This window comes from Lissotriton vulgaris, chromosome 12 (assembly GCF_964263255.1).
Source record: "Lissotriton vulgaris chromosome 12, aLisVul1.2, whole genome shotgun sequence".
Taxonomy (NCBI): domain Eukaryota; kingdom Metazoa; phylum Chordata; class Amphibia; order Caudata; family Salamandridae; genus Lissotriton; species Lissotriton vulgaris.
In genome coordinates, this window is record NC_141700.1 from 658,026,415 (window position 1) to 658,049,611 (window position 23,197).

Here is a 23,197-nt window from a genome sequence, read left to right on the forward strand (position 1 = left end):
ATATTGAATACAGTTTGACTTGGGCAACTAAAAAGCTCACAGATCTCCAACAAAGAACTTCTGTACAGTGATCCACACAAAGCATTTTGAAAGGTGCATTACACTGAAGCAACAACAAGCGGGAAAACAGATGATGATTAAGCATGACTTACGGGTATTTTATTTGGGTGTTGCTCTCGAATAAGTCGAACATCTTCTACTCGCTGCTCTGTGGGAGACAGGAAATAGAGATGGTCAAATTGTGAACCAACAGTTTTGCTTGATTAAAAATAAAAGCTAGGTACAAAGATTTCAGAGACAAGTGCAGCAGTCCAGAATATTATTCACCCACTAAACACAAGTAAAAGGAGTTACGAATACCAGCATAAACCTACAAACCTTGCAATACTTCTGAAAGGTTCCGCTCTTTGCTAAGAAAACATAAACGTATGATAATATGAAAAAAATAAACAGTGATAGGAAAGAAAGGAAGGAAGTGGGAACACATCAGTGTTGGTAAAACATAAGAGGATGGAAAAATCTTGGCATACGACACTTTAATCTCCCACTGGATTTGTTTGTTAGGTCTCCCACCTGAATTCTGGGCGGTGTCTGCATGCTCCGGTTGCTGCAACCAGGCCACCTTTAACTGAAAGAGGCTGAATGCCTCCAGGAGTGTGCATCAGCATGCACAAAACTGAAGGAAGGCTAACCGTCTACTTGAAATTCAACCTGGGAGGTGGGTGGATGGCGGGAAGGAGGGAAGCTAGATTCAAGGAGCATGCTTCACATGATAACCATAATAGCGTAGCACTGTTCTAAACTGCAGAGAAAGTTTCAACTACACCCTCAACTGACAAAAAGAATAAGAGACAGCATAAGAGTGTGACACAGAGCAAGAGACACTAGGGGGCTGGGGGTGAAGACAGGGTGGAGAAGAGTAGAGGTTGTTGTGGAGTACTCTTTTTTCCTTCAACTTCCAGTGTTTAGGGAGTTGAGCTGAAGACTACCAAAGAAGAGTGCAACGAGTTGGTATAGTTTGATCTCAAACCACCCTTGGTAGAAAACATTACAAAAAGAACTTGAAATCTGGGCAGCGGTATCACTGGCCGTAATTGGCAATGGAGAAGTGAAAAACTAGGTAGCCGCGTTGTTCAAAATCCTATCATTATTAAATTAAAAGAAGCTAAGTGTACGGAGCGAGGCAATTAATCTATTAGGTTGGCTGAGCAAAGTCACTGTGTACGGCAGTCAAGCTTGCTTACGCTTACCATACTCCCCAGACTTCACTCTGGTGCACTGATGTATTAGGGTAACACATGGTCAACTTCCGGCAACAAAAGGTGATCTACTTGTGGGAAAAACTTTGGCGTGCACAATAGCAGACTGACTTTTTTTTTTCTTCCTATTCGCCGAGAGATGGAGGCCGCAAATGAAATTACATACACATCAGCCTCCCTCTCCGAGGCTTAGAACAACAGCTTTGGTGCTTCTCTCTCATTATCCAAGCAGAAGCACCACTGTTGCCAGGAAATCAAACTTCCACTCAGGGGCGACGGGAAAGACTGGTAAAAATAACCAGCCTTGTTACGTGTTCATAAACTCTTCAGCTGCCAATTGGATAAAGGTGACGGGCTATTTTTTCAGAACCTCCACTAGGTGTCATTGGATACTAGTAGGCTTATGTACATTTAAAAATGGCCACACGCCATATGATGTGAACATTTCTTTCTGAGCTCTCTAGTGTTTAAAATGTCGAGGGTTGGGCCTTTCACAGAAAGCCAACCTAAGCTTCTTACAAACAACCTTGTTGCCCCTAATTGTGGGAAGGCGCCTGTGTAGTCTTCAGATTGAGGAGTCCTCTTGTACTGTATCTGAAAGACTGCTCAACACAGTGACAGTTACTTCATTAAAAGTAGAATACCTTGCCACGTAATGGCATAGCTCCCGGTCACGTTACAGGTGAATTAATGTTGAGGGGTGACTATGAAATAGCTTACCTTAAAGGATGAGGGCACTGGAAATTAGGAGCATGCTGCTGGTCATTGGCACCATTCTCTAAATAAAGGAATAGAGTCCCCATTGAAATTTTCCTTGTCCTCTATCGATATGCCACCCGCAACCTAGCAAAGACTGTCGGATAGGAGCAGTGAACACATTGGAGACAAGCCACTACCAGAAAAACAAACACAACAATGCTTTAAGGACACTTTTCAGACACATATGCGTATTCTACCCTTGTGTGGCTTTCTTGCCTATTAAGCCATGCAGGTTTGTTTTGAATACTTATAAAACAGTGTGATACTTCCATATGCTCAGATCTAGTTACAGAGATTTCTTTAGTTTCCAAGGGCATCATATTTTCTATTGTTCAGAGCTCTAGGAGAGGTATACTTACCTAAGATAGACGCGTCTTAGCTTTGGTGAGGATCGCGAGGGACTCCTCCCATGGGAGGACATTAGTAAAATAGACAGATATATTCAGAACAATTTGTTTAATGTAGATCGGTACAGGAGTTCAAAAAACTTATTAAATCGGTATTCGATGTGAATTAAAAACAGCACCCCTAATGTGAGGCGGGACGAGTCACCCATTAAAAAAAATAAAGTAGTTCTGAAACAATGGCTAATAATGGCCGCTTTGTAGATTTAAAGTAGTTGGGCAGTGCGCTTGGGGAGGGCTAAACACCGCAAGGGGCATGATGTTTGCATGCACTTCACAAATGGGGTAACAAAAACATGGAGAGACAAGGGTGCCAGCAAATGGGAAGCTTATGGGTAGGTTGTAATCCCATGAGGTAGATACAGCACGTCTCTGTTCGAGACAGTGCATGTACCCATTCAAGAGTCAAGACCTAACAAATGCTCTTCCTTGCTTTTTACATTCTAACTCCCCACTTCCTCTCCCCCTTCTACTGCCTGCTTCGAGGTCAGCTGATGTCTGCATTAGTCAGTTACCAGGAGGGATGCATTAAGCTAACGCAGGGGCTGTGGCAATACTTTATTGCCATGTCCCTGAGTTACCAGATTCAGACGTCAGAGAAGACAGAGTTCCTCGTCATCGGACCCTCTCCCACGGCATAGGACAACACCTGGTAGCCCACCGCCCTTGGAAACCCCTCCCTGCGGACCACGCCCGAACCATGGCATCTTACTCGACTCCTCCCTCTCCATGGCCCGACAGATCAACGCCGTCGCCTCCACCTGCTTCAACATCCTTTGCAAGACCTTCAAATGGATCCCCCCTGAATCAAGAAAGATAGTCACCCGCACACTCATAACCAGCAGACTAGACTACAGAAACAGCCTCTACGCCAGAATGAACAAGTCTCTGCTTCGAAAAAATCCAGACCATACTGAACACTACAGCCAGACTCGTCCTCTGCATCTGTCGAAAATTACCACATCACCCAACACCTGCGAGTCATCCACTGGCCCCCTGTCGAGAAGAGGGTAACCTTCAAGATACTCACTCACGTCTACAAATGCCTCCACAACACCAGGCCCCAATACCTAAAGGACAGAATCTGCTTCCACGTACCCAAGAGAAACCTCCGATCCGCCGACCTCGCCGAAACCCTGTGCATCCGCAGAGCGAGAACTGGTGGAAGAGCTTTCTCCTACATCGCGAGAAAGACCTGGAACCAGCTCCCGATCGACATCAGGTATGCCCCCTCTCTGAACATTTTCAGGAAGATCCTAAAGACCTCACTCTTTGACTGAACGGAGCTGCTCATTCCCTCCCACAACCCCCCCAGCGCCTAGAGACCCTCACGGGTGAGTAGTACGCTTGACAATTCCCTGATTGATTGATTGAATTTGGTCTATTTGGTGTTGCGGATTAACAGTGAATGTGTTCACACAGATCCCACTGCTGTAACACAAAGAGGAGCCTCTTCGAGCTACATGAAATATCTGAAAGGAGGACTTGGCACTGGAGAAAAATTAAGGTTTTCATTTAATCTAAATGCCTCCATTTATTCAACGTCTGTGCAAATAGCAAGGATACTTCAAACCAAACCCCTGCAGCCCATTAAAGATACCATCCAGCATGAAGGCATGGAATAGCACAAATAATAAAATGGACACTCATGAGGGTCTGCTCAAAGTTAACTATATAAATATACACCACTTTCATTGTAATTGCATTTATATAGAGCTTACTACCCCTGATGAGTCGAATCACTTTATGCTGGGCACCATGCTGCTCCGGAACCCAGGTGTTATTGGTTACTGTTAGTTATTGGGATAAGACTGGTGCACTCATGTAAACCATTCCAAGCAGTCATTTTTTAGGTCTTGCCTACGCAGTGCGCAAGTGCTGCTTGGGGGGGGGACCTCTTTGAATCGCTCAGGACTTTTTGGGAAACTTGTGCATGTACTGCACCGTTCCCAATGAGCCCTCGTGCATGTGCGGCGTTTACCTTGTGGGAGCGAGCAGCGGCGCCATCTGTTTGTGATTATCGCGCCTGCTGCTGCTCCGCATCACTTTAACTTTTTTTTTTTTTTATCTTCCTTTCGGTTAAAATTATTGTCTGACTGCTTATTATTTAACGTGACTGTTTAGAAATGCCAAATGGTTGTTTATATTTTCGTCTGGAAGAGCCTCGCCATTACTTTGCGCCTAAGCAATGTAGACAGCCATATGACAAAGCTAATAGAAAAGCCAGTCGGAGGAGCATGCTGTGTAACAGCGCCCAAATTATTCAAAGGTTGGCGTGCCGTGTCTGCTTCAGAATCCGCAACACCTGAGCGAACCCAAAGTTGGAAAAAAACGATTCCCCCAGCAATACAACCATCAGCGTCGTCTCTTTAGGCGCCGACGCTCCGTAACAACCGCCAATACCATATTCAAATTGTATTTACCTTTACAAGTGCTAATCCTGACGCGTGTATTTAGATTTCCGTGCCCCCACAGAGAAGACATTAATCGCCGTGGTATCAGGGCTCTGGAGGGGGCTCTTCTGCAATTTTCCAAGGGGAACAACTGACTTTTGTTATTGTGTTGATTATTTTCCTGGCGAATGTTTTTATCTGAAGCTCAGTGCAAAACATTAGATCAAATAGTTGCATACGGATATTAGTTCATGCCTGAGCAGCACAGCCTAAAATAGCAGAGCTGAATTTTCGGCGGAAAAGGCGATGGTGGGTAAAAGAGAGAACAAGCATTTGCAATGCAATGGGTCTGGTATTTTGTGACTTTGAGCTATTGGCATTGTAAATGGCAATTCCTTTTATTTAGGTTTTGGTTTTTAAAAACGTATATAAAAGGCATTGTCATTTTCAATACCAATAGCTTAAACTTGCGTAAATACGAGACCTATTGCCTTGAAAATACTTGTGATTCTTTATGGTGGACTAAATAAAGGGGTTATGTTCCTGCATTAGTGGGGGTATGTGAGGTCATGCACATGGTTGGTGAGATTAATAGATGATTCAGGCGGAGACTCTGTATTGTTAGGTTGCATAGGTGTGACTTTCAAAAGGAGGAGCAGAGATTGTGATGTGTAGAGAATACATTTGAGACAACGTGTACTTTGAGGATGCAAGGATGTAGATAGAAACAACACTATTTACTTATGCTATATTGGGTTTTTGATGGGTACTAGAATAATGGTAAACCATCACTCTGCTGCTAGGCGACTGCTAGGCCACCAATCATGCCAGGTTTGTTGATCGACCCAAGGGTTTAAAGTGAAAAATAATGGCTTGAAGCATATGTCGAGAAATATCAAGAGATTCAATCTGAACACAGAGGAGGCAGACACTTGAATATCAGAGCAGTATGAGAAAATACATGAGAAATAATGTACACACTGACAAGGAGCTTCTGCAATTGCTGCAGTGGATGTCTACCCTGTGTTCATCCTCAGATGTGGCTTTTGTGAGCATCAATCACTTCCTGCATAACAAAAAATATTTAAATAAAAACACTAATCCTGTCAAACTAGCCATTTTGGGGCGCTGAGACATATCCCATGAAACGGGATTATATCGCGTAAGGAGTTATGCGGATGACAGATAAAAAGAAGGAGGTTGAGAAACATGAAATTATTCTAAAACTTAAGTGAAACTGTTTGTTAACAACGCCCTTAAAAAAAATCAGTACAAAGTCTTTAAGAGTACCAGTTACTGGGTACTATTGGAATACTACACATCATTTGCCTTAAGCAGTTTATTACCCCAAAAATGGTGGGGCAAAAGGCTGACTATAGGGATGCTAGAAGGAATGTTCTTCTATAGCTTACAATTAATCACTTGACTGCAGCGGTGTCACCACAGTCCTCTGCCATTTTCACCAATTTCAGCACCACTTGAGGGGTACTTCCTTTGAAACATGTACCCACGACTTAAATATAGGTCATATTGGTGCACTGAGAACACGTTATGACATTAGCCTGCAATGAGTTGCGTTACCCAACGTGATATGGTTAGTAAACCAAATGCCACTGAGAACTCTTAACCTGCAATACGTCAGGCAGGTGTGGACATTGGACATATGGCTGAAGATGGGCCTGCTTTAGAGGTTCTCAGACACCAGAATTAAACTACTCTAATTTTTTTTTTTTTATTTTTTTTTTTAAAACACACACACACACGGGTCTCTCAGTCTAGTGGAACTCATTACACTATCCATGGACAATGCTCAATTTTAAGATCCAGACAGAAGGTAGGAATTGGCCAACCCAAATTTCCTATGGAATATTATTAGTCCAGTGCATATAAGACAGGCTTTCAACACAACCAATAATAAAGGGAGCAGATTAGGGACGGAGTTGGTAATAAAGAGACACGTAGTCTGTGTCTGGTCATAGAGGTGCACATTCTTATCAACGTTCCATTTCTCTTCCAAAGGCAAGTATATTGGGTCTTAGAACGGACTGAAGCAGACAGTTTGTTATATAGTGAAGCAGACATAGCCAAAAAACCTTCGTTTCGGTTTTGCGGGCAAACCTAGTTGATCTTTTGAAGTGAGTGAAAGAGGTGCCAAAGGGGCTGTCATGCATGCAGAGAAAATAAATCTTGCCACCTTTCAATTCTACAGCGAGAATAACCGCTGAAGGTTAGCCCATTCATTTAGAGGAATGTATGTATTTATAAATCGAGTAAATTACGCAGTTTTTGGGGTAATGACAAATGTATGCTTTACCTAGAAAAATAAATGAAATGGGAATTGTTAAAAAGTCTAATGCAGAATATATGTGGACTTGATAATCATAAACCGAGTCCTAGACTGGCTTTCGTGCTTCAATTATAAATATTATGGTACAAAGTATTTATTTCTTCCGTTTGTCAGTTTCGCCTGACAATCATTTGAGAGACTGTTATGCTTTTATGTTCCCTCAGACAGCTGGCACATTTATTCTCATCTATTAGTCATTTTCTTTTATCATATATTATTTAATTTGTCTTTTCTGTGAAGAAATGGTTTCGTGATGGTATTCAATTTCGATAATTTAGTTTGCACTGTTAATAAACATTTTAATAAATCCAAATGTTTTCTTTGACTAAATACTCGAGAGACTATCAAAGACCACAACATTGCTCACCCTAACTGCATAAATGTGGACGGACCTCAATGGCCTGCACACAACAAGGTCAGACTCACAGTCATAAAACAAATTGCCTTTTCCACCATTGTCAGAGTGGGAGGTGAAACGTGTTCGGAACTTGAGATCTACCCCTTCTGGAATCTTCCCATCTGTCCAATACTTTGGACCCCAAACCAACGTCATTACCTTGTGTGAAAAATGTAGTGGTGAACTGATTTGACTTTATCCTTAGATGAGCAGGTTTAAATTGTTGACGGCTTGCTTCTTTCAGTTGGAGTCCCAAAGTGACTTCTAAACGTGTTCTCTTTTTCACACACGGCAGCATTCATATCTGCCGTCTATCTTTTGCTACCCGATTACTTTACTCATAAGCTAGAACTAGTTCAAAATTATGCCACATAACTGGTACAGGGCCTAAAAGCCAGCGACCACATTTCACACGCTTTGGCTTCAGATTATGAAGCAACGTGTTTTAAATCACAATGCCTTGCTGACAAAGTGGTTTATTCATCTATCTGTTATGGCCCTAAAACCGTTTTAAGTGGTATACTTCGTGGTCCCGGAGATATAGTGATCAATCTCCATTAGTGCTCCTACAGTTCCAATGCTCTTCGCTTGGTCATCAAGTATTTCCTATCACTGCAGCACAAAGGAATAGATTACCTATGCCGTCGTCTTAGGAAGTAGACAAGCCTCAGGAGATTTACAAAGGTAGGATGTCATGCCTTTTCCCCTCCAACGCCAACATTAAGGATCGATCAACAGCTCTACTTTGGCATAATTTGGAGTTGGGGTACTGATGTAGTCTTGCTGGTTTGAGCGTCCGGATAACCCACAAGGAGTGGCAGTTGGTGCTTCATAAATACTACTTACATAAAGAAGAAGCTAGGTTTGAATGAAGAGGAGTGTGAGACTTTTGACCAATTTACACCAAATCTGGAAGTACAAAATATAGCCCCCTGTAGTGTTCTACTTTGTTTTTCTTAAGTTTGGTAAAAGATAGTGGTGAGGTGGGTTGGAGTGAGTTATGAACTTTGCATTTTCCTGATGAGTTTCGTTCAAACCTCAAAGACACAGGCGAGATAATGATCTCCATGGGAATGAAAACAAATTGCCCCAGTAACACATTTACTATAACAGAACTAATAAAGGTGCATTGTCTCATTTATTACTACAGTGCAAAGAGCAAACTGCAGTTTATTATCCCAGTAGAGGGAACTTGACAGAAAAAACACGATTTACTGTCTCTCATAGATTGCATGCTATAATTAAGAGGCAAACAATACTAATAGTCACAAAACCTCTTAAATGTTTTTTTCACTTCACAGCACAATTTTAACATCTTGCATCATGGTTTTGCGTAAATATATTTTTCAAACTAATAAGTAAAAAAAAATCATGGCATAAACCCCTACATGCAGGAGCGAATAACAATATAGCATATGCAAATGCTATTTACTATTATTGTTGAGGATGGGGAGATGCATCATGACTCACAGAGGCATCACCTCTTGCGAGCCAACAATAGTAATAAATAACATAACACTGCACATGTGTGTATATATATTATATATACACATACATACATACACACACACACACGAAAATTTAAAGTGACATATCGTTCCAGGCATATATTCAACTAAAACATTATACAGCCGCAGGCAGAAACCCGACCAGCTTGCAACTTTTCAAACGAAGCTCGGCACATCTCGGGTTATAGGTCTACAGTCCTTCCAATAAGATCACAGATATAAAGCATAAGGGTCAACATGACAGCACAAACAAATGTTTCTCACACATAAACATATACTTATCAGTGGGTTGCATTCACTCGCATACCATAACACTTGTCTCAAATATCACGTAACAAAATAGCCAAAGACACATGAAACGGAACACATCAGACATCTGTCATGTGAGCAGCAGGTATGCCTCATTACTCTGGCAATGTGACTATCATGTGATCGACTAACTGCCGGAGAGAACTAGCTGCTCCATATGAACTCATGTTAAGCACGCCTACGTTCACATAAGATGCATCCATTACCCCACTAAGTGTCCACCTACACCATTAAATGTTTGGCCATGTTAGCCTCGCTAGTAACCACTGGTCAATAAGGCATCCAAAATCAGGACACTATACATTCAGTTCGTATCACTGTGCTGGGTCTATATTTTTGTGAGGGTATCTTGTGGATCACCAAGGCCAAAGGGAGGCAACTTCACAAGTTATCCCTTCTGGAGCTTCTCACTTGTCTCAGAACGGTCCCCTAAATAAAAAAGGTTTTTGGTAACCCACCCCAACGCTTTTTTTTTTTAACTCCTTACCACCCTTTACCACCACTCCTAAACCCTAAAAACACCATACTAACTTTCACCCCATCCCTCCTTGCACCCTAAAACCCCACTTTCGGCCCATACCCAGCTCTAAACACCCCCACTACTCTTTACTCCTTCCCTGACTCGTAAAAACCCATTACCACCTTTTACCGCTACCCACACCTGAACTCCAAAAATCCCTTTCTACCCCTTACCCATAAACCCTTTACCCTTTCCAGAACTTTAAAAAAAACGCTACTATCCCTGCAAAGTAAAAACCCTTACTACTCCTCACTCATTCCTAAACCATAAATATCTCTCACCCAACTTTAAACCTAAACCCCCTCCCCTTTTTCTTTTAGATATGCACGGTAAAGTCACGCACCATAAAGCGCCCTAGATTATCCTGCATGGCAAAGGCGCAGGGTGATAACAGAGGCATGGTAAAGGCTATACACCCTTATTGACATGAAAAGACAGATTATTCATTTATTAATGGTTTTGTGCAAGTAGACTTTGTCTTCAGGATGTCACAAACCTGCTCACGTTTCGAAAACATTATAGGTGTTTTATTGCAAGACGTGTTATGATGAAGCAGCGTTATGTATGCACTACATAATTTACATTGCTTGTTTCAAGCGTGCTATTACACCTTAATACATTTTATGCAAAATGTAAAAGTTTTAAAGGCATTTCTTTTTGCGTCTACATGCAGGTGGTAAATAGCTTTTTCAAAAATATTTAATATTGCGTCGAATAAATGACACTAATGTCCGGATTTATAAATGAGAACAAATGTTAACGTTTTCTACACGATTTTCCGGTTATATGCGGATCCTTTTTAGTGCAACAGCACGGTATACCTTGTGTAAACTAGAATAATGTATCTATTGGTTGATCTTGAGACAGTTTATACAAACATGAAAGTTTCTTACATTATCTGACATCAACTGATACTTGAAACAATCGGTATGCCGTAGGCATTTGAAGAAAGTTATTTCGTTGTGCAGTTATTTGTGGAACGAATAAGGCAGTGGCCCGAAGGGCTTGAGTACCAGTCGATCCATAAGCTTTTGACGTCTTTTATCAATGGTTAGGTTTCGCCTATTATCATTCGCTTGCGAATGTAATAGGCGAGAATTCAAGTGCTCCATCGACTCGTCAAACCACTGCGGGTTTTTCACAGTGCATTTGAGTCACGTGACCACAAAAGCGGGTCACGTGACCACACAAGCACGCGCATCTCCCTAATCCGCCTGCCACACTTCTCCTCCCCTCGCTCGTATTCCCGCCCCCCCACCAGGCTCTCCCGCCCCCATCCGGCTTCCCTCCGGCCATTTGCCAGCATTGCGAGGCCATTTGCCTTCCCTCCGCGCATCTCCCTAATCCGCCTGCCACACTTCTCCGCCCCTCGCTCGTATTCCCGCCCCCCCACCAGGCTCTCCCGCCCCCATCCGGCTTCCCTCCGGCCATTTGCCAGCATTGCGAGGCCATTTGCCAGGAGCTCTCCCCCGCCTGCAGCTTGACAATGTAAACTCCTATCGCTACAATACATATCAGTTTGCAGTTAGTAATCTCTCTTAAACTGCCTATGCACTCCCACCCACACAGAAATAGTACTGCGACTTCCTCATTTCTATGTCTGCATCTGTTTCTCACTAGAGCTAGGGGTTGCACACGCTTCCCCTGGCACAGTCGTACTCCGTTAACATATTGGATTCTACGCATGCCCGCCCAGTGAAGCCCCCAGGCACCTAAGGTGTAACCCCACCCTCTCGCAGATGCGGGACTGTACACATGGACCTTGGAATGCCAGGGAGTGCACACGCGCCTTTTACGCTGAATAAGAAAGCCGCTGCACGGCTCGCCTACCCCGCCTGCCCCGAGAGGAATTCCTTTCTGAAAAAAAAAAATGCACCATAGAAACATTAACCCTGAAGACACCTTGCAAGAGGCTGGCATGCGGAGAAAACGCTGCGATCGGCCGCCCATCGCTCTCTACCTGTCAGACACACCATAGCCTTGGAGCCACAAGAGGCACTTGGAAAAGGGCTGGTCGAATACGATGGCTCCTGCTGTAGGTTTGTTTTTTTTGTTGCAATTTTATATAGCGCGAAATCGACTCAAATGTAATGGAACACTTTACACGAGCACCAATTATGTAACACAAGGATACATTCGTTTTTTTTTTTGGTATGCTCGGGAGATTAGGTAATTTACCCAGAATCACAGGATATTGAGCCTACTAAAGGATCCATCAACTCCGGATTACGGTTACTAAAGGACTTGTAATGCAGTCTGTTCTCTAGGAACGTTTACCTTGCCATCAAGTCCAATGGAACAGTATTTGAAATGTGCGGCAGTGGCCGACTGCATCACCACATGCCGCCGGAGCTTAACGCAGGAACTTTTAACCACAGCGGGCAGCACCTCATCTGTTTACTTGTTATGTAGTGAAATGTGCAACAAGGTGCGTGGCAAAATTAAGAGTGGGTTTGGGACAAAATCTTAATTGAGGGCGGTCGCTCTACACGCAGGACGCTGACATTCTAAGCATTGACTCTTGAGGCTAGAACCAAAATCGTTCATTGTGATGATATGAAAGTCCCGGGTTCAAATCCAGGCACGGCCATCCCACCCCTTCATCCAGTCAAGGTCAACCAAAAAATAACAGGCAGTCCCGTAAAAGCTCACCAGAGAGGGGAATCATGTACTCTCGATCAAAGCGCTATAGCGCATTCCCGTTTGAGATGCTAATCAACAACCAGTCAAACATCACTGGCTCAGGTTTCATCATCGGGGCGGCCCCAGAAAGCAGGCACATAATTATATTATTGACATTTCACGGGCGGGGCCTTGTAGTACGCTTTACACACTAGAACCACCACTCCCCTCGGCCCCTCCCCTACAGGAAGGCTCTGACACGCACCACACCCCCTCCCGGGAGCTCCTGCCCGGCCTGTGGTGCAGGCGAGAGGCAGTCTTGACTTCTTCGCCAGTCTCTGGGCCACTTAGATTTCTGTGGGAATCCAAAAAGGCCTTAAGCAAAACAAGCACTGCTGTTGCCAATAGGTTTCGCATTTAGAAAGTTGGAGCTATTGGTTTTGTAAATGACATTTTATATTTATATATCGTTATTGGCATTGTCAATAACAATATATAAATATAAAATGTCATTTACAAAACCAATAGCTCCAACTTTCCAAATGCGAAACCTATTGGCAACGCCAGTGCTTGTTTTAATTTGATGTCTGTTGGATAGCATTGAATATACTAGGAACTATAGGTCTATCAAACTATGCTTGACGGCTTTATTTTTTTAATGTAAGCGTGTCATGGGTGAGCTTGTCATTGCTTGCAGTTTCTTTTGTCCTCCGAGAATAAGGCGTCTTTATGCGAAAATAATTGGGAATATTATGGAGTATGACTATAGAGGCAATACACTTTCTCAGGATGGCGCAACATTCAATTAGCAGCCGGGCCTAAAGATCAAAGGACAGTGGTGATGTGATCAGATGTATAGGTAGTCATGAGTTTGGGGTTACCTTTCATAGTATTTGGCTAGGGTTTGGGGGGGTCCAGTGTGTCTGGCCGTTTTATACTCGATCCACAGTGTGCCTAGATATTTTATAAATATTCAGGATTTGTGTTACAGTGCCAAGTATTTGATTTGTATGACTGCAAATGCCTTATTTGTAGGGCTGCTGAAATTATTTGAGGTTGAACTTCCTATCTTCAATTAAGAGAATGGATTTTGCCTCTTCTAATAATTCGGTGGGTATCCCTTGCAGGCAAAAGCTTGAAACCTACTTCTGTGACTGGGACTAAGGGAGAATAATCTGAGGATGTAGTAGAACACCCATTTCTGGGTTCCCCGATTCTTTAGTCAAGGCTTGGGGGTCCTGGTTTTCTGTTATTTTTAAACTAAGTTGCATGTCATCAGCCCATGTGTGCATGCCTAATCCTGATAATTTTACTTCTAAACTGTAAAGTTTGAAAAGGACCATCCTAAAATCAATCCCTATGGTACTCAGTGAGGTGGGTCAGGAAGAGCTGTGACACCTGTTCGCCTAACAGGAACAAATGTGATTTTTAAAAAAAATTAAATACAATGAAAACTGTTTGGGAGTGTTACCTTTTAGATCCATTGCACTTTGCACGGTGTTAATGAGGATCCACGGCTTCACCATATCAAAGATTGCTCAGAAACACTAGTATTCAAGATTTTCTTTCATTTAGGATCCTGAAGGTATAATCTACCACTTTTAGCATTGCCGTAGGTGCTATTTCCTTCACAGAACCCAGACTGGTGTGGTATTCATGTAAATGTGGTGATTCAGTTGCACGTTCACCAAGATGTCTGAGGCGGTGACTAAGAAGGAGAGGGCAGTCATGGGTCTGAGGTTGTTTAAACCTTCAATGTCTGCGTAGGTCTATTTTAAAAGTGGTTTGAGTTGGCCTGTCTTGAGTTTGGAAGGGAAGACACCTGTTGGACGGGAGCGGTTTTGTAGCAAATTGAGCATATTGTAGTATGCTTAGCAAGTTGAGGAAAAATGCCCCATGAGCCAACTCTAGATCGAAGGGTATTCAAGGGTCCAATCAACCCCCAGCCTCGTTGTGCTTCCTCCTCCGTCCGTGGCTTCCGTGATTGACTAGCATTTTTCCTCAACTTGCTAAGCATACTACAATAGTATCTTAACATTAGCAAGGGAAGTGTATTAATATAAACTATATATCTATACACAATGATAAATTTATTTACCACCACACCCTTTTTTTGTACATACACCTTATTGTGGAGATACATTAGTGAGTGACAGGGGGATCTGACCCCGGTCCTGACGAAGGGGCATGGCGCCCCGAAACATGTTGACCCGCACAGGAAAGTAAGCCCATTAACCCGCTTACCCTTTCCGACACCACTTCTTTTAATAATACCAGCCAGTGTTTATTAAATAATTGTTTCTATCACTAGGCCAGGTATTTTTTAACACCACTTTTTCATCGCTCCTGACCCCACTGACACTCACTCCAATTCACTCACATAGCACCCTCATTTAAAAGGTGCTCCAGCGTAGTCGCTTGTCGCAGCACTGCCCCGTCCGGCAGCCGGACGGGAAGACCCCGATGATGAAGCATGACACCAAGGGCCCTTTTGGTGTTTGAGGGGTATTTTAACACATTGTGTGTATTCCATAGACATCAGGATACACACTGATCCTCTTAGAGGTGGACCTCTCTCATTACTGGTACTTTTGCAAGAGGAGGACGTGCCCACCTCGATGCCCTACAGCACCACCTCTTCCTCCCCCTTTTTTTGATTTCCCTAATTTACTGTTTGGCCGTCACTGAGCAAGGGGTGCAGTATCCATGTGAATCTTGTGCCTAAACTGTATGATTTTTATTGGAGAATATTTAACTTCTCAAATTTTGTTATCTGACATATTAGGTAATTTGATTTTTGAAGCTTTGGGGATTTTTCTGACTATATCAAAAATCTTTTCTGGGTTCGTTTTTGCCTGCTTTACGAAAACTGTCTTTTAAACAGTTTCTCCTGTAGCCTTTCATGGCTTTCTTTATTAGGGTAACATTTTCAGAAGGAGTTTGTTTCGAAGGTCTCTGGTTCTCTCAATGTCTTTCTTTCCTCGCAGATTTCTTTTGAGAATCACTGAACTGATATTTTAGCTTCGATCAAGTATGCAACTCAAGAGTGGTAGTCGTTGGAATAGTATTAATATTGATCATTTTATTCGGATCCTGAATTGGAGGGTCTGACTGGCAGGTGAGAGTCTCAGTGTGATCTCAGAACTGATCATCAAGTTGTCCTTATTTTTGGTCATCTTTAATTGTTGCAAACTTTGTAAATTCAACAGAGTTTACCATTTATGAATTTACATCATTAACGTATATGGTCAAGAAAGACAAAAAAATATATAGAAGCATTAACATGGTATGGTGTGACGGAACCCCAATTCTGAATAAGTAAAACATAGGATTTATACAGGGCAGAAGCTATGAAAGGTTCTGTCTCTCATCCATAACCTTCAGCTAGACTGCAAACAAATACATTAGAATTTAAACTCCAAACTAGTCTGCAATATCAAAGCTAGCAAGAAATACAATAGTGTGTATTTTCTGAATGCACACAAACAGCGTGTAGTTAGAGATTAGGCTAAATACAGTAGTTATACATTTTGAACTGCCATTCGTAGTATTAGACAAATATATAATATATCTATACATGGATAGAGAGCCATGCTCATTTGAGGGAGACAAGACTATGCTCATTTGAACTTGCTTTAGACACGGTTGGGCTCATTAACTAACTGATCTAACGGAGAATGTAATGTAATGTAATGTAATGTATGTGTTCTTGTAAAGCGCACTGCTGCCCTGAGGCGTTGTGGCGCTGTAGAAGCACACATTTATAATGAATAACCTTTCAGCAAATATTAGATAAAATAGGGGACTTAGGTTCAATTAATAAATGGGTGCAAACTCAAAAGCCAATGTATTCATACATGGACTACAAAACATGCTACTAGAGAGTTCAGGTGTAAAAAGTGTGTAACATAACACTGGGATATGTAGACCTCCACCAACCCTAGTGGAAGGGCCGGTCAAATAGTAACACATGAAACCTTCTTTAAAAGCATATGGTCTCTATGCTACAAGAGTGTATGTCACTTTCAGGGTGGGGGAGAAAGCAATAAGGGCAACTACAGACTGCTACTTACTGAAAATGACTGCAACTGATCCATTTATTGTGTCCCGTGTACCCATCCCTGCAACATCACAGTGCACTGGAAAAATAGTGTATGCAGTGACTGTGAACATTGTTATAAAGAATAGCGTAGTGGTTTCCATCCTAATGATAATCATGAATATGCTGAGCCCGTAGTGCTGCTGACACTGCAATATTACATTTTGTTAATTTGTGAAGGGTCACTGAACAGCTTTTCCCCCTGCTACAAGAATCCCAGTCAAAGCCCAGTTGCTAAATATATATGAATAATCATCTTCTAGAATCCAATTTAAATTAGAGTATGACATTTTTCTCTGAGGCTTACAAACTCGCAGATTTTTTTAAAATCTGAATGTTATGATAAAGCAGCACGCTAAACAAGACTTGCAAGAAAACTTTAAATTAGCATGGAACTAGGATAGAATTGGAGAGGCTAACTTCTTAGGCATCCTTGAGAACTGGTTGCCATTCCGGATCATTCTAATCTCTACTGCAATCAGAAATATTAAGATTTCAGGAAGTTACTGAAAAAAGGTGAACTGGGTATAATATACGACTTAGTACTAACATCTTGAGGGCAGGTGCAATGCACATACTTGCACTCTTCATGGGGCCATCTCAGCTGAAAAGAGGAAGTTTGGGGCGAGTAGCCACACAACTACCATGGTACCTTGGAATTGTAGTGTTCTGTGCCCTCCTCATCTGCCTGCAGAAAATGTAGTGCCGCTGGTAATGCAGAGACTGTGTGGCAAACTTTCATGGTAATAGCAGACAAGACAATAATTAGTCACGGTCACGCATTAAAAACGCTCTGCATAATGAAATTGTGATTGCTAGGGGTTGCAAACAAATTCAGATATAACAAATAAGCCCTCAATCACCAAAAGATCAAAATCAAATTAGAAGCCAATGGCTGAAGCATTCATGCTAGCCACACAATTAAAGGCCCCCAAAAAGCAGTGTTGATGGCGTTGCACACTGTATAGGCCAGAGGTTATTTTTAATTGGATATATGTGACTGCATCTCATTTACACTTTTAGCCCCACAACTCTAAAGAAAAATCCAACATCATTTTGTCGAGAGAAAGTGGTAATATCTATCCATTTTTCGAACAGAGATGCGTGAAATGCTTTGAGTCATCTAGGATTGCCGATATGTATAAGCTAAACAAGGGAATCCATTATTTGCCCGTTCAAAATTAGGAGTATGGGCAGAAACGAATACCAGAAGTGCGGCATGAAGCCACACTTTGTTAGTTTCCAAGATCTTACAATTCACAACTCACAGATAGGAGCACTCGGTGATTAACAGAGCTATTGGCGATGAACGGAACAGGCTGACTTCATCCCTAACACCCCCCCCCCCCCAAAAAAAAAACTCAGAGCATTAACCACTAGGTTACCCCCAACTAAACAATGCAAGCTCAGCTGCTGCTACATCAGTGACCTGAGCGAGTGACCCGAGCCCTTCCATTTCCGGGCCGTGAGGCAAGCCACAGTGGCCAGCTGGACCGCCTGAAGAAGAAAGATACCATATGAGAAGAACGAAGAGAATTCATTTGTTTAACAACCCTTTGTCGATAGTATCTGGAACCCAACTGCAGTACAATGGTGGGTGGTAAATTGTTTTTGAAACTAGTAATACAAAAATAAATAATAATAATTTAAAAAAAAAACACAATAAAAAAAATCTTTCACTTGCACGTTCGTGTTCCATTAAGGAAAATGTTGAAATGATCATTGGCAGGCGTGTGTACACTCGGAAAGGTGGCACAGCATACAGCCTTATTAAAACATGTTTTTAAAAAAGCTCTTTTGATAGAGAACATGCTTTTTTATATTTGATACTTGCATTTCCTCTCAGCATGTAAAGGTTTTAATTAACTGTATATATGATTACTAAATTAACTCCAGTAAAAAATAACTCGGAGCAGTTTACCTAGCCAATTAATAGGATTACCCAAAAAGAAGAAGTCCCGCAGCTGATTAGGCAAATCATAATGCAGCAAAATCCCAATAACATAAATGAACACATTCTGACAGGAAAAAGTACATGCCTGACTCAGCGCTGATGAGAAAACCCTGTGGAAAGAGCCCTGATTAAGCAACTTTGAGTCAGTTTCCCCAAACCAATCTTAGGCAAAGACTCGAAGAGGCTGTGATAAACAAGGGGAAAGAATCAGTAACGACTATATCAAAAGTATGCATTCACGTAGCATGCAGCAGGCAAACATGATAGAAATGGCCCATATTACACTGCAAGGAGCAGCAGAGTCTGCCAACTACTTTCAACAGCAATGAAGCGAAACCAAAGAATACGTAATTGAACAAAGAGCACTGCAGTAATGTTTGTGCAGGTGTTGGGGTAGAGAACAGCCTGCTTGGATCCAAGAGAATAGTATTACAGCATCCGAAATTAGACCTTCATTCTTCAGTAACAAAACAAGGTGAAGCTGCACAGAGAGGTTGGGTCAAACCTCCTACAATGCTTATCTGTATTTCTAGTGCATCGTTACTCTGTTTTGTACCTATGTAAATGTACATTGTTTTGATTTTGGAGAAGACCGTTTTGAGACAAGGCCTTTGTCGCAAAGACACAACTTGAAGTTTCTTTAACTAAGAATCGTTATTACCAATCACAATTAAATATTCCAATGCACCTCATGGTTTTTTGACGAACCTTGTAATAGCCATGCAGCTCTGTGGTGCTCCAAACAAGCTTGCGGCGAAGAAACGGGGTGTTATGTTAGATTTTCAGTCAAAAAACGAATTGCTTAGCAGCTGCGCCAGTGGATTGGATTGAACAACATACTGTTATCTTTGCGGGCTTGCTCCCAGTGTTGCCCAGGTTGGTAGAATTTAGTCAGTCGAACGACTAAGTGGGTGGGTTGCACACTAGTGCAGATGCTTTAGCTGCAACCTTCAAGTCAAGGGTTCGAATCCCCACAGGGAAAGGCATGGGTTTTGAAAGATCGATAAAATAGGGACAGTTAACTGGTTAGAATAACTGAACCAAGAAATTCGTAATGCATCCTATACAAGCCTTTATTGCATTTTCTGAAGGCTACTCTTAGACCTCACCAAGCACGATCAGTCTAAAATAAGATAACTAAATGGCTGGCTACAATCTGCCCTCCTATGCAAGATTCTCTGAGGACGACCAAGAAAGCCCTCCCAATTTCCTAACTGAGTTCGTGCTGGCATCGGAAGACCGGTGAGCAATGCCACTGACTACTGGTGTCTGTTTATAGGTCTCCGTGCGCGTCGGTCGCAGTCACATCCTGGTATTATGAAAAGGAAAAAAAGAAGCAGCGTGTTCAGCTCAAGGGATCCTGGAATGTTTTAAGCAAAATCAATAAAGACATTAGGATAAAAAAAAACACAGGCGTCCACCGCGAAAAAAAGGGATTAGATTGAAGCCCTCCTCCACCCAGAATCTGCAGTGACGTCATCCCGGCTGCTTCTTGGCAATTACCTCATCCCTTTTCTTTCCTACCATATCATACTCCCAAACACACAGTCTCGCATACAGTCAGCTAGCTGTCCATAAGGGCGTTATTTCAGATGGCGATTTAATCACCCTTTGTTCTAGAACGAAAACGCAGTCTGTCCAAGGCTGCCCCAGTGTGACAAAGAGATGCATTTTCAGGGGAGTTTGGACAGGGCGTCCACTGAAAGTAATCGAAGGAGTCTGCATGATTATTTTGATGGTAACGTGGGCGGGACTATAATTTGCAAGGCTTCCCGCTGCCAATAAGAATTGGTCAGAGGTTCGCAGGCGGACAAGGGACCCACCATAAAAAAACATAAGATTCACAGAAATGAAGGACTCTAACCGAGTTCCCTGGAAACGGGCAATACAAATTAAAATCCACTGGTTATGCATTATATAATAACACCACCTCCTAACTCCAACCCTTAGAGGGCTGACTCAGGACAAGCTCCATGACATTGACAAACAAACTCTTGAGGAGAACGGAGGGTAGGGGGCTCGACCTACCCAGGGAGCGCCTCTGCTTGAAACTCTTCTCGGAGGGCATGGCGGGCCCTCTACAGACCAGCAGGCTCTATGTCGCTCCTTTGTTTATTGCTAAGGGACTGAGGAACGCAGATACACAAGGCCCAGTATCCTCCTCCAAATGCCCCTTCGCTTCCTCAGCCTGCCTCCGCTGTTCTGTCTGCCCTGCCCAGGCCAGCAAAAACAAAACACACAGACGCACGCTATGACGTCATTACGCAGCCCCCCACCCGTAGCAGGATGACTCCTCTCTGGCGCCATGTTGAGTGTGGCGTGTTGGAGTTGGCTAAACTAGGGATGAGTAAATACACTTTTCACTTTTGAGAATTCGGAGATTAACACAGACAAAAAATAATGCTACTCTTTAACGCTTGGTATGAAGAAGAAAGGAATGTTTAAACTTCAGACAGATTACATTGGAGCAAACAGAGTTTCCACGGAAGGCGGAATCAAATTCTGGATATGTACTAGAAACTCTGGACACATTTATCTCTCAACTTTCTATATCTCAAAATCGTTTTTTTTTCAGGTTTCAAGAATGGTCTTTAGTATCCTGACTGTTGTAGGGAATAAATGTACACCAAGAAGAGGGTACACACATAACATTTATTATAATAAATACGATCAAAATAGGCCGACAGGGTATAAAGTATGTTTTTAAAAAAATAGGCACACAGGCGAGGACAAAAAACCTGGACCTAATGGGTCAAGTGGTCGGCGGCAAGTGCCTGGTTAGCCAGGTGACGTCACAATTATAGCCCCTGAGGCTTCTATGATGACTCACAGTGACGTGGGGCAACCAAAGGGTAAAAAGAGAAGAAACACTTTACCGCACAATCAAGCAGGTCAAAAATACATAAACATTTTCTGGAGGTACAACATCTCCCTTTTTCCTAACAAAAGAACAAGCTAATTCATTATAAAATCGGCATAACGTTTAGGAATTCTGATTTGTCTCTCAGACATTGTCTGATTTTGTTTGGTGTGACAAATTCCATCAGTATTGTCTTTTCCAACCAGCGTCGGATTGGTAACGCGGGCATTCGGGCGATGCCCGAGGGGCCGGTGTCTGGGTTCTGCTGTGGCTGCTTTTTTTTAGCAGTCTTGGGGGCCATTTGGGCGTTGTCTCTATTGTTCGAATACAGCCAGCGGCCCAGTGGGTGTCTGAGTGGCCTTTCTAGAGGCAGATGGGCGATCATTACCTCCGTTTAGCAACAGGCAGAGGTGTCAGTCCCTTTGTCTCTCTGGCCGGCCCATTAATGTGTGCACATACTGAGCGGGGGCAGGGGGGCTGAGTAGAAGTGGCCTCACTTGTTTCATCAGTGTAAACTAACGCATGCTTTCTTTTAAACACCCCCCTAAAGTTTTTTTTATAGGATTACACCAAAGGAGTGATTATGCAAATGTGGCTAATTTTTTGGGGGGCTTGCCCGGGCCGATTTTCAATCCCAATCAGCAGCCGCTGAGTAGGGGAGAGCGAGAGGGCTAAAAAAACTACCTTTCCCAGCTGCCCTTGCCCCTGGACCGGAAGTGACATCACGAAGCAGCGCGCCAGGCGGCGCATTAAATCAAGGCTCCACATCGGTGGAGCGGGAGACACACCAAAATTGCATTTGCTTGCTGTTGCTGACACAGTGCCAGAGTGTCAGAGCTTACCACATATCAGGACCAGTGTCGGTGTTCCGCTCTCCCTTCGCCGCTGCAGCCCAACAGCAGCCGCTGAGTAGGGGAGAGCGAGAGGGCTCAAAAAAACTACCTTTCCCAGCTGCCCTTGCCCCTGGACCGGAAGTGACATCACGGAGCAGTGCGCCAGGCGGCACATTAAATCAAGGCTCCACATCAGTGAAGCGGGGGACACACCGAAATTGCATTTGCTTGCTGACACAGTGCAAGATTGTCAGAGCTTACCACATATCAGGACCAGTGTTGGTGTTCCGCTCTCCCTTCGCCGCTGCAGCCCAACAGCAGCCGCTGAGTAGGGGAGAGTGAGAGGGCTCAAAAAACTACCTTTCCCAGCTGCCCTTGCCCCTGGACCGGAAGTGACATCACGAAGCAGCAGGCCAGGCGGCGCATTAAATCAAGGCTCCACATCGGTGGACCGGGACACACACCGTAATTGCATTTGCTTGCTGACACAGTGCCAGAGTGTCAGAGCTTACCACACATTAGGACCAGTGTTGGTGTTTCGCTCTCCATTCGCCGCTGCAGCCCAACAGCAGCCGCTGAGTAGGGGAGAGCAAGAGGGCTAAAAAAACTACCTTTCCCAGCTGCCCTTGCCCCTGGACCGGAAGTGACATCACGAAGCAGCGCGCCAGGCGGCGCATTAAATCAAGGCTCCACATCGGGTGAGCGGGGACACACCGAAATTGCATTTCCTTGCTGACACAGTGCCCGAGTGTCAGAGCTTACCACATATCAGGACCAGTGTTGGTGTTCCGCTCTCCCTTCGCCGCTGCAGCCCAACAGCAGCCGCTGAGTAGGGGAGAGCGAGAGGGCTCAACAAAAACTACCTTACCCACCTGCCCTTGCTCCTGGACCAGAAGTGACATCACGAAGCAGCGCGCCAGGCGGCGCATTAAA

At 43.3% G+C, this 23,197-nt stretch overlaps 1 protein-coding gene across 1 annotated transcript in view; it reads right to left on the reverse strand.

The window, feature by feature from the left end:
* The window catches only part of MAP1LC3B (microtubule associated protein 1 light chain 3 beta), a 37,748-nt gene extending 16,899 nt beyond the window's left edge, over positions 1-20,849 (reverse strand). Inside the window, exons 1-2 of the mRNA XM_086945831.1 lie at positions 20,600-20,849; positions 153-208 (exon numbers count right to left, since the gene is read on the reverse strand). Coding sequence (XP_086801957.1) covers positions 153-208; positions 20,600-20,639 — 96 coding nt within the window. The 5' untranslated portion in view covers positions 20,640-20,849. The remainder of the gene's footprint in view (positions 1-152; positions 209-20,599) is intronic.
* Between the last annotated feature and the right edge of the window lie 2,348 nt (positions 20,850-23,197).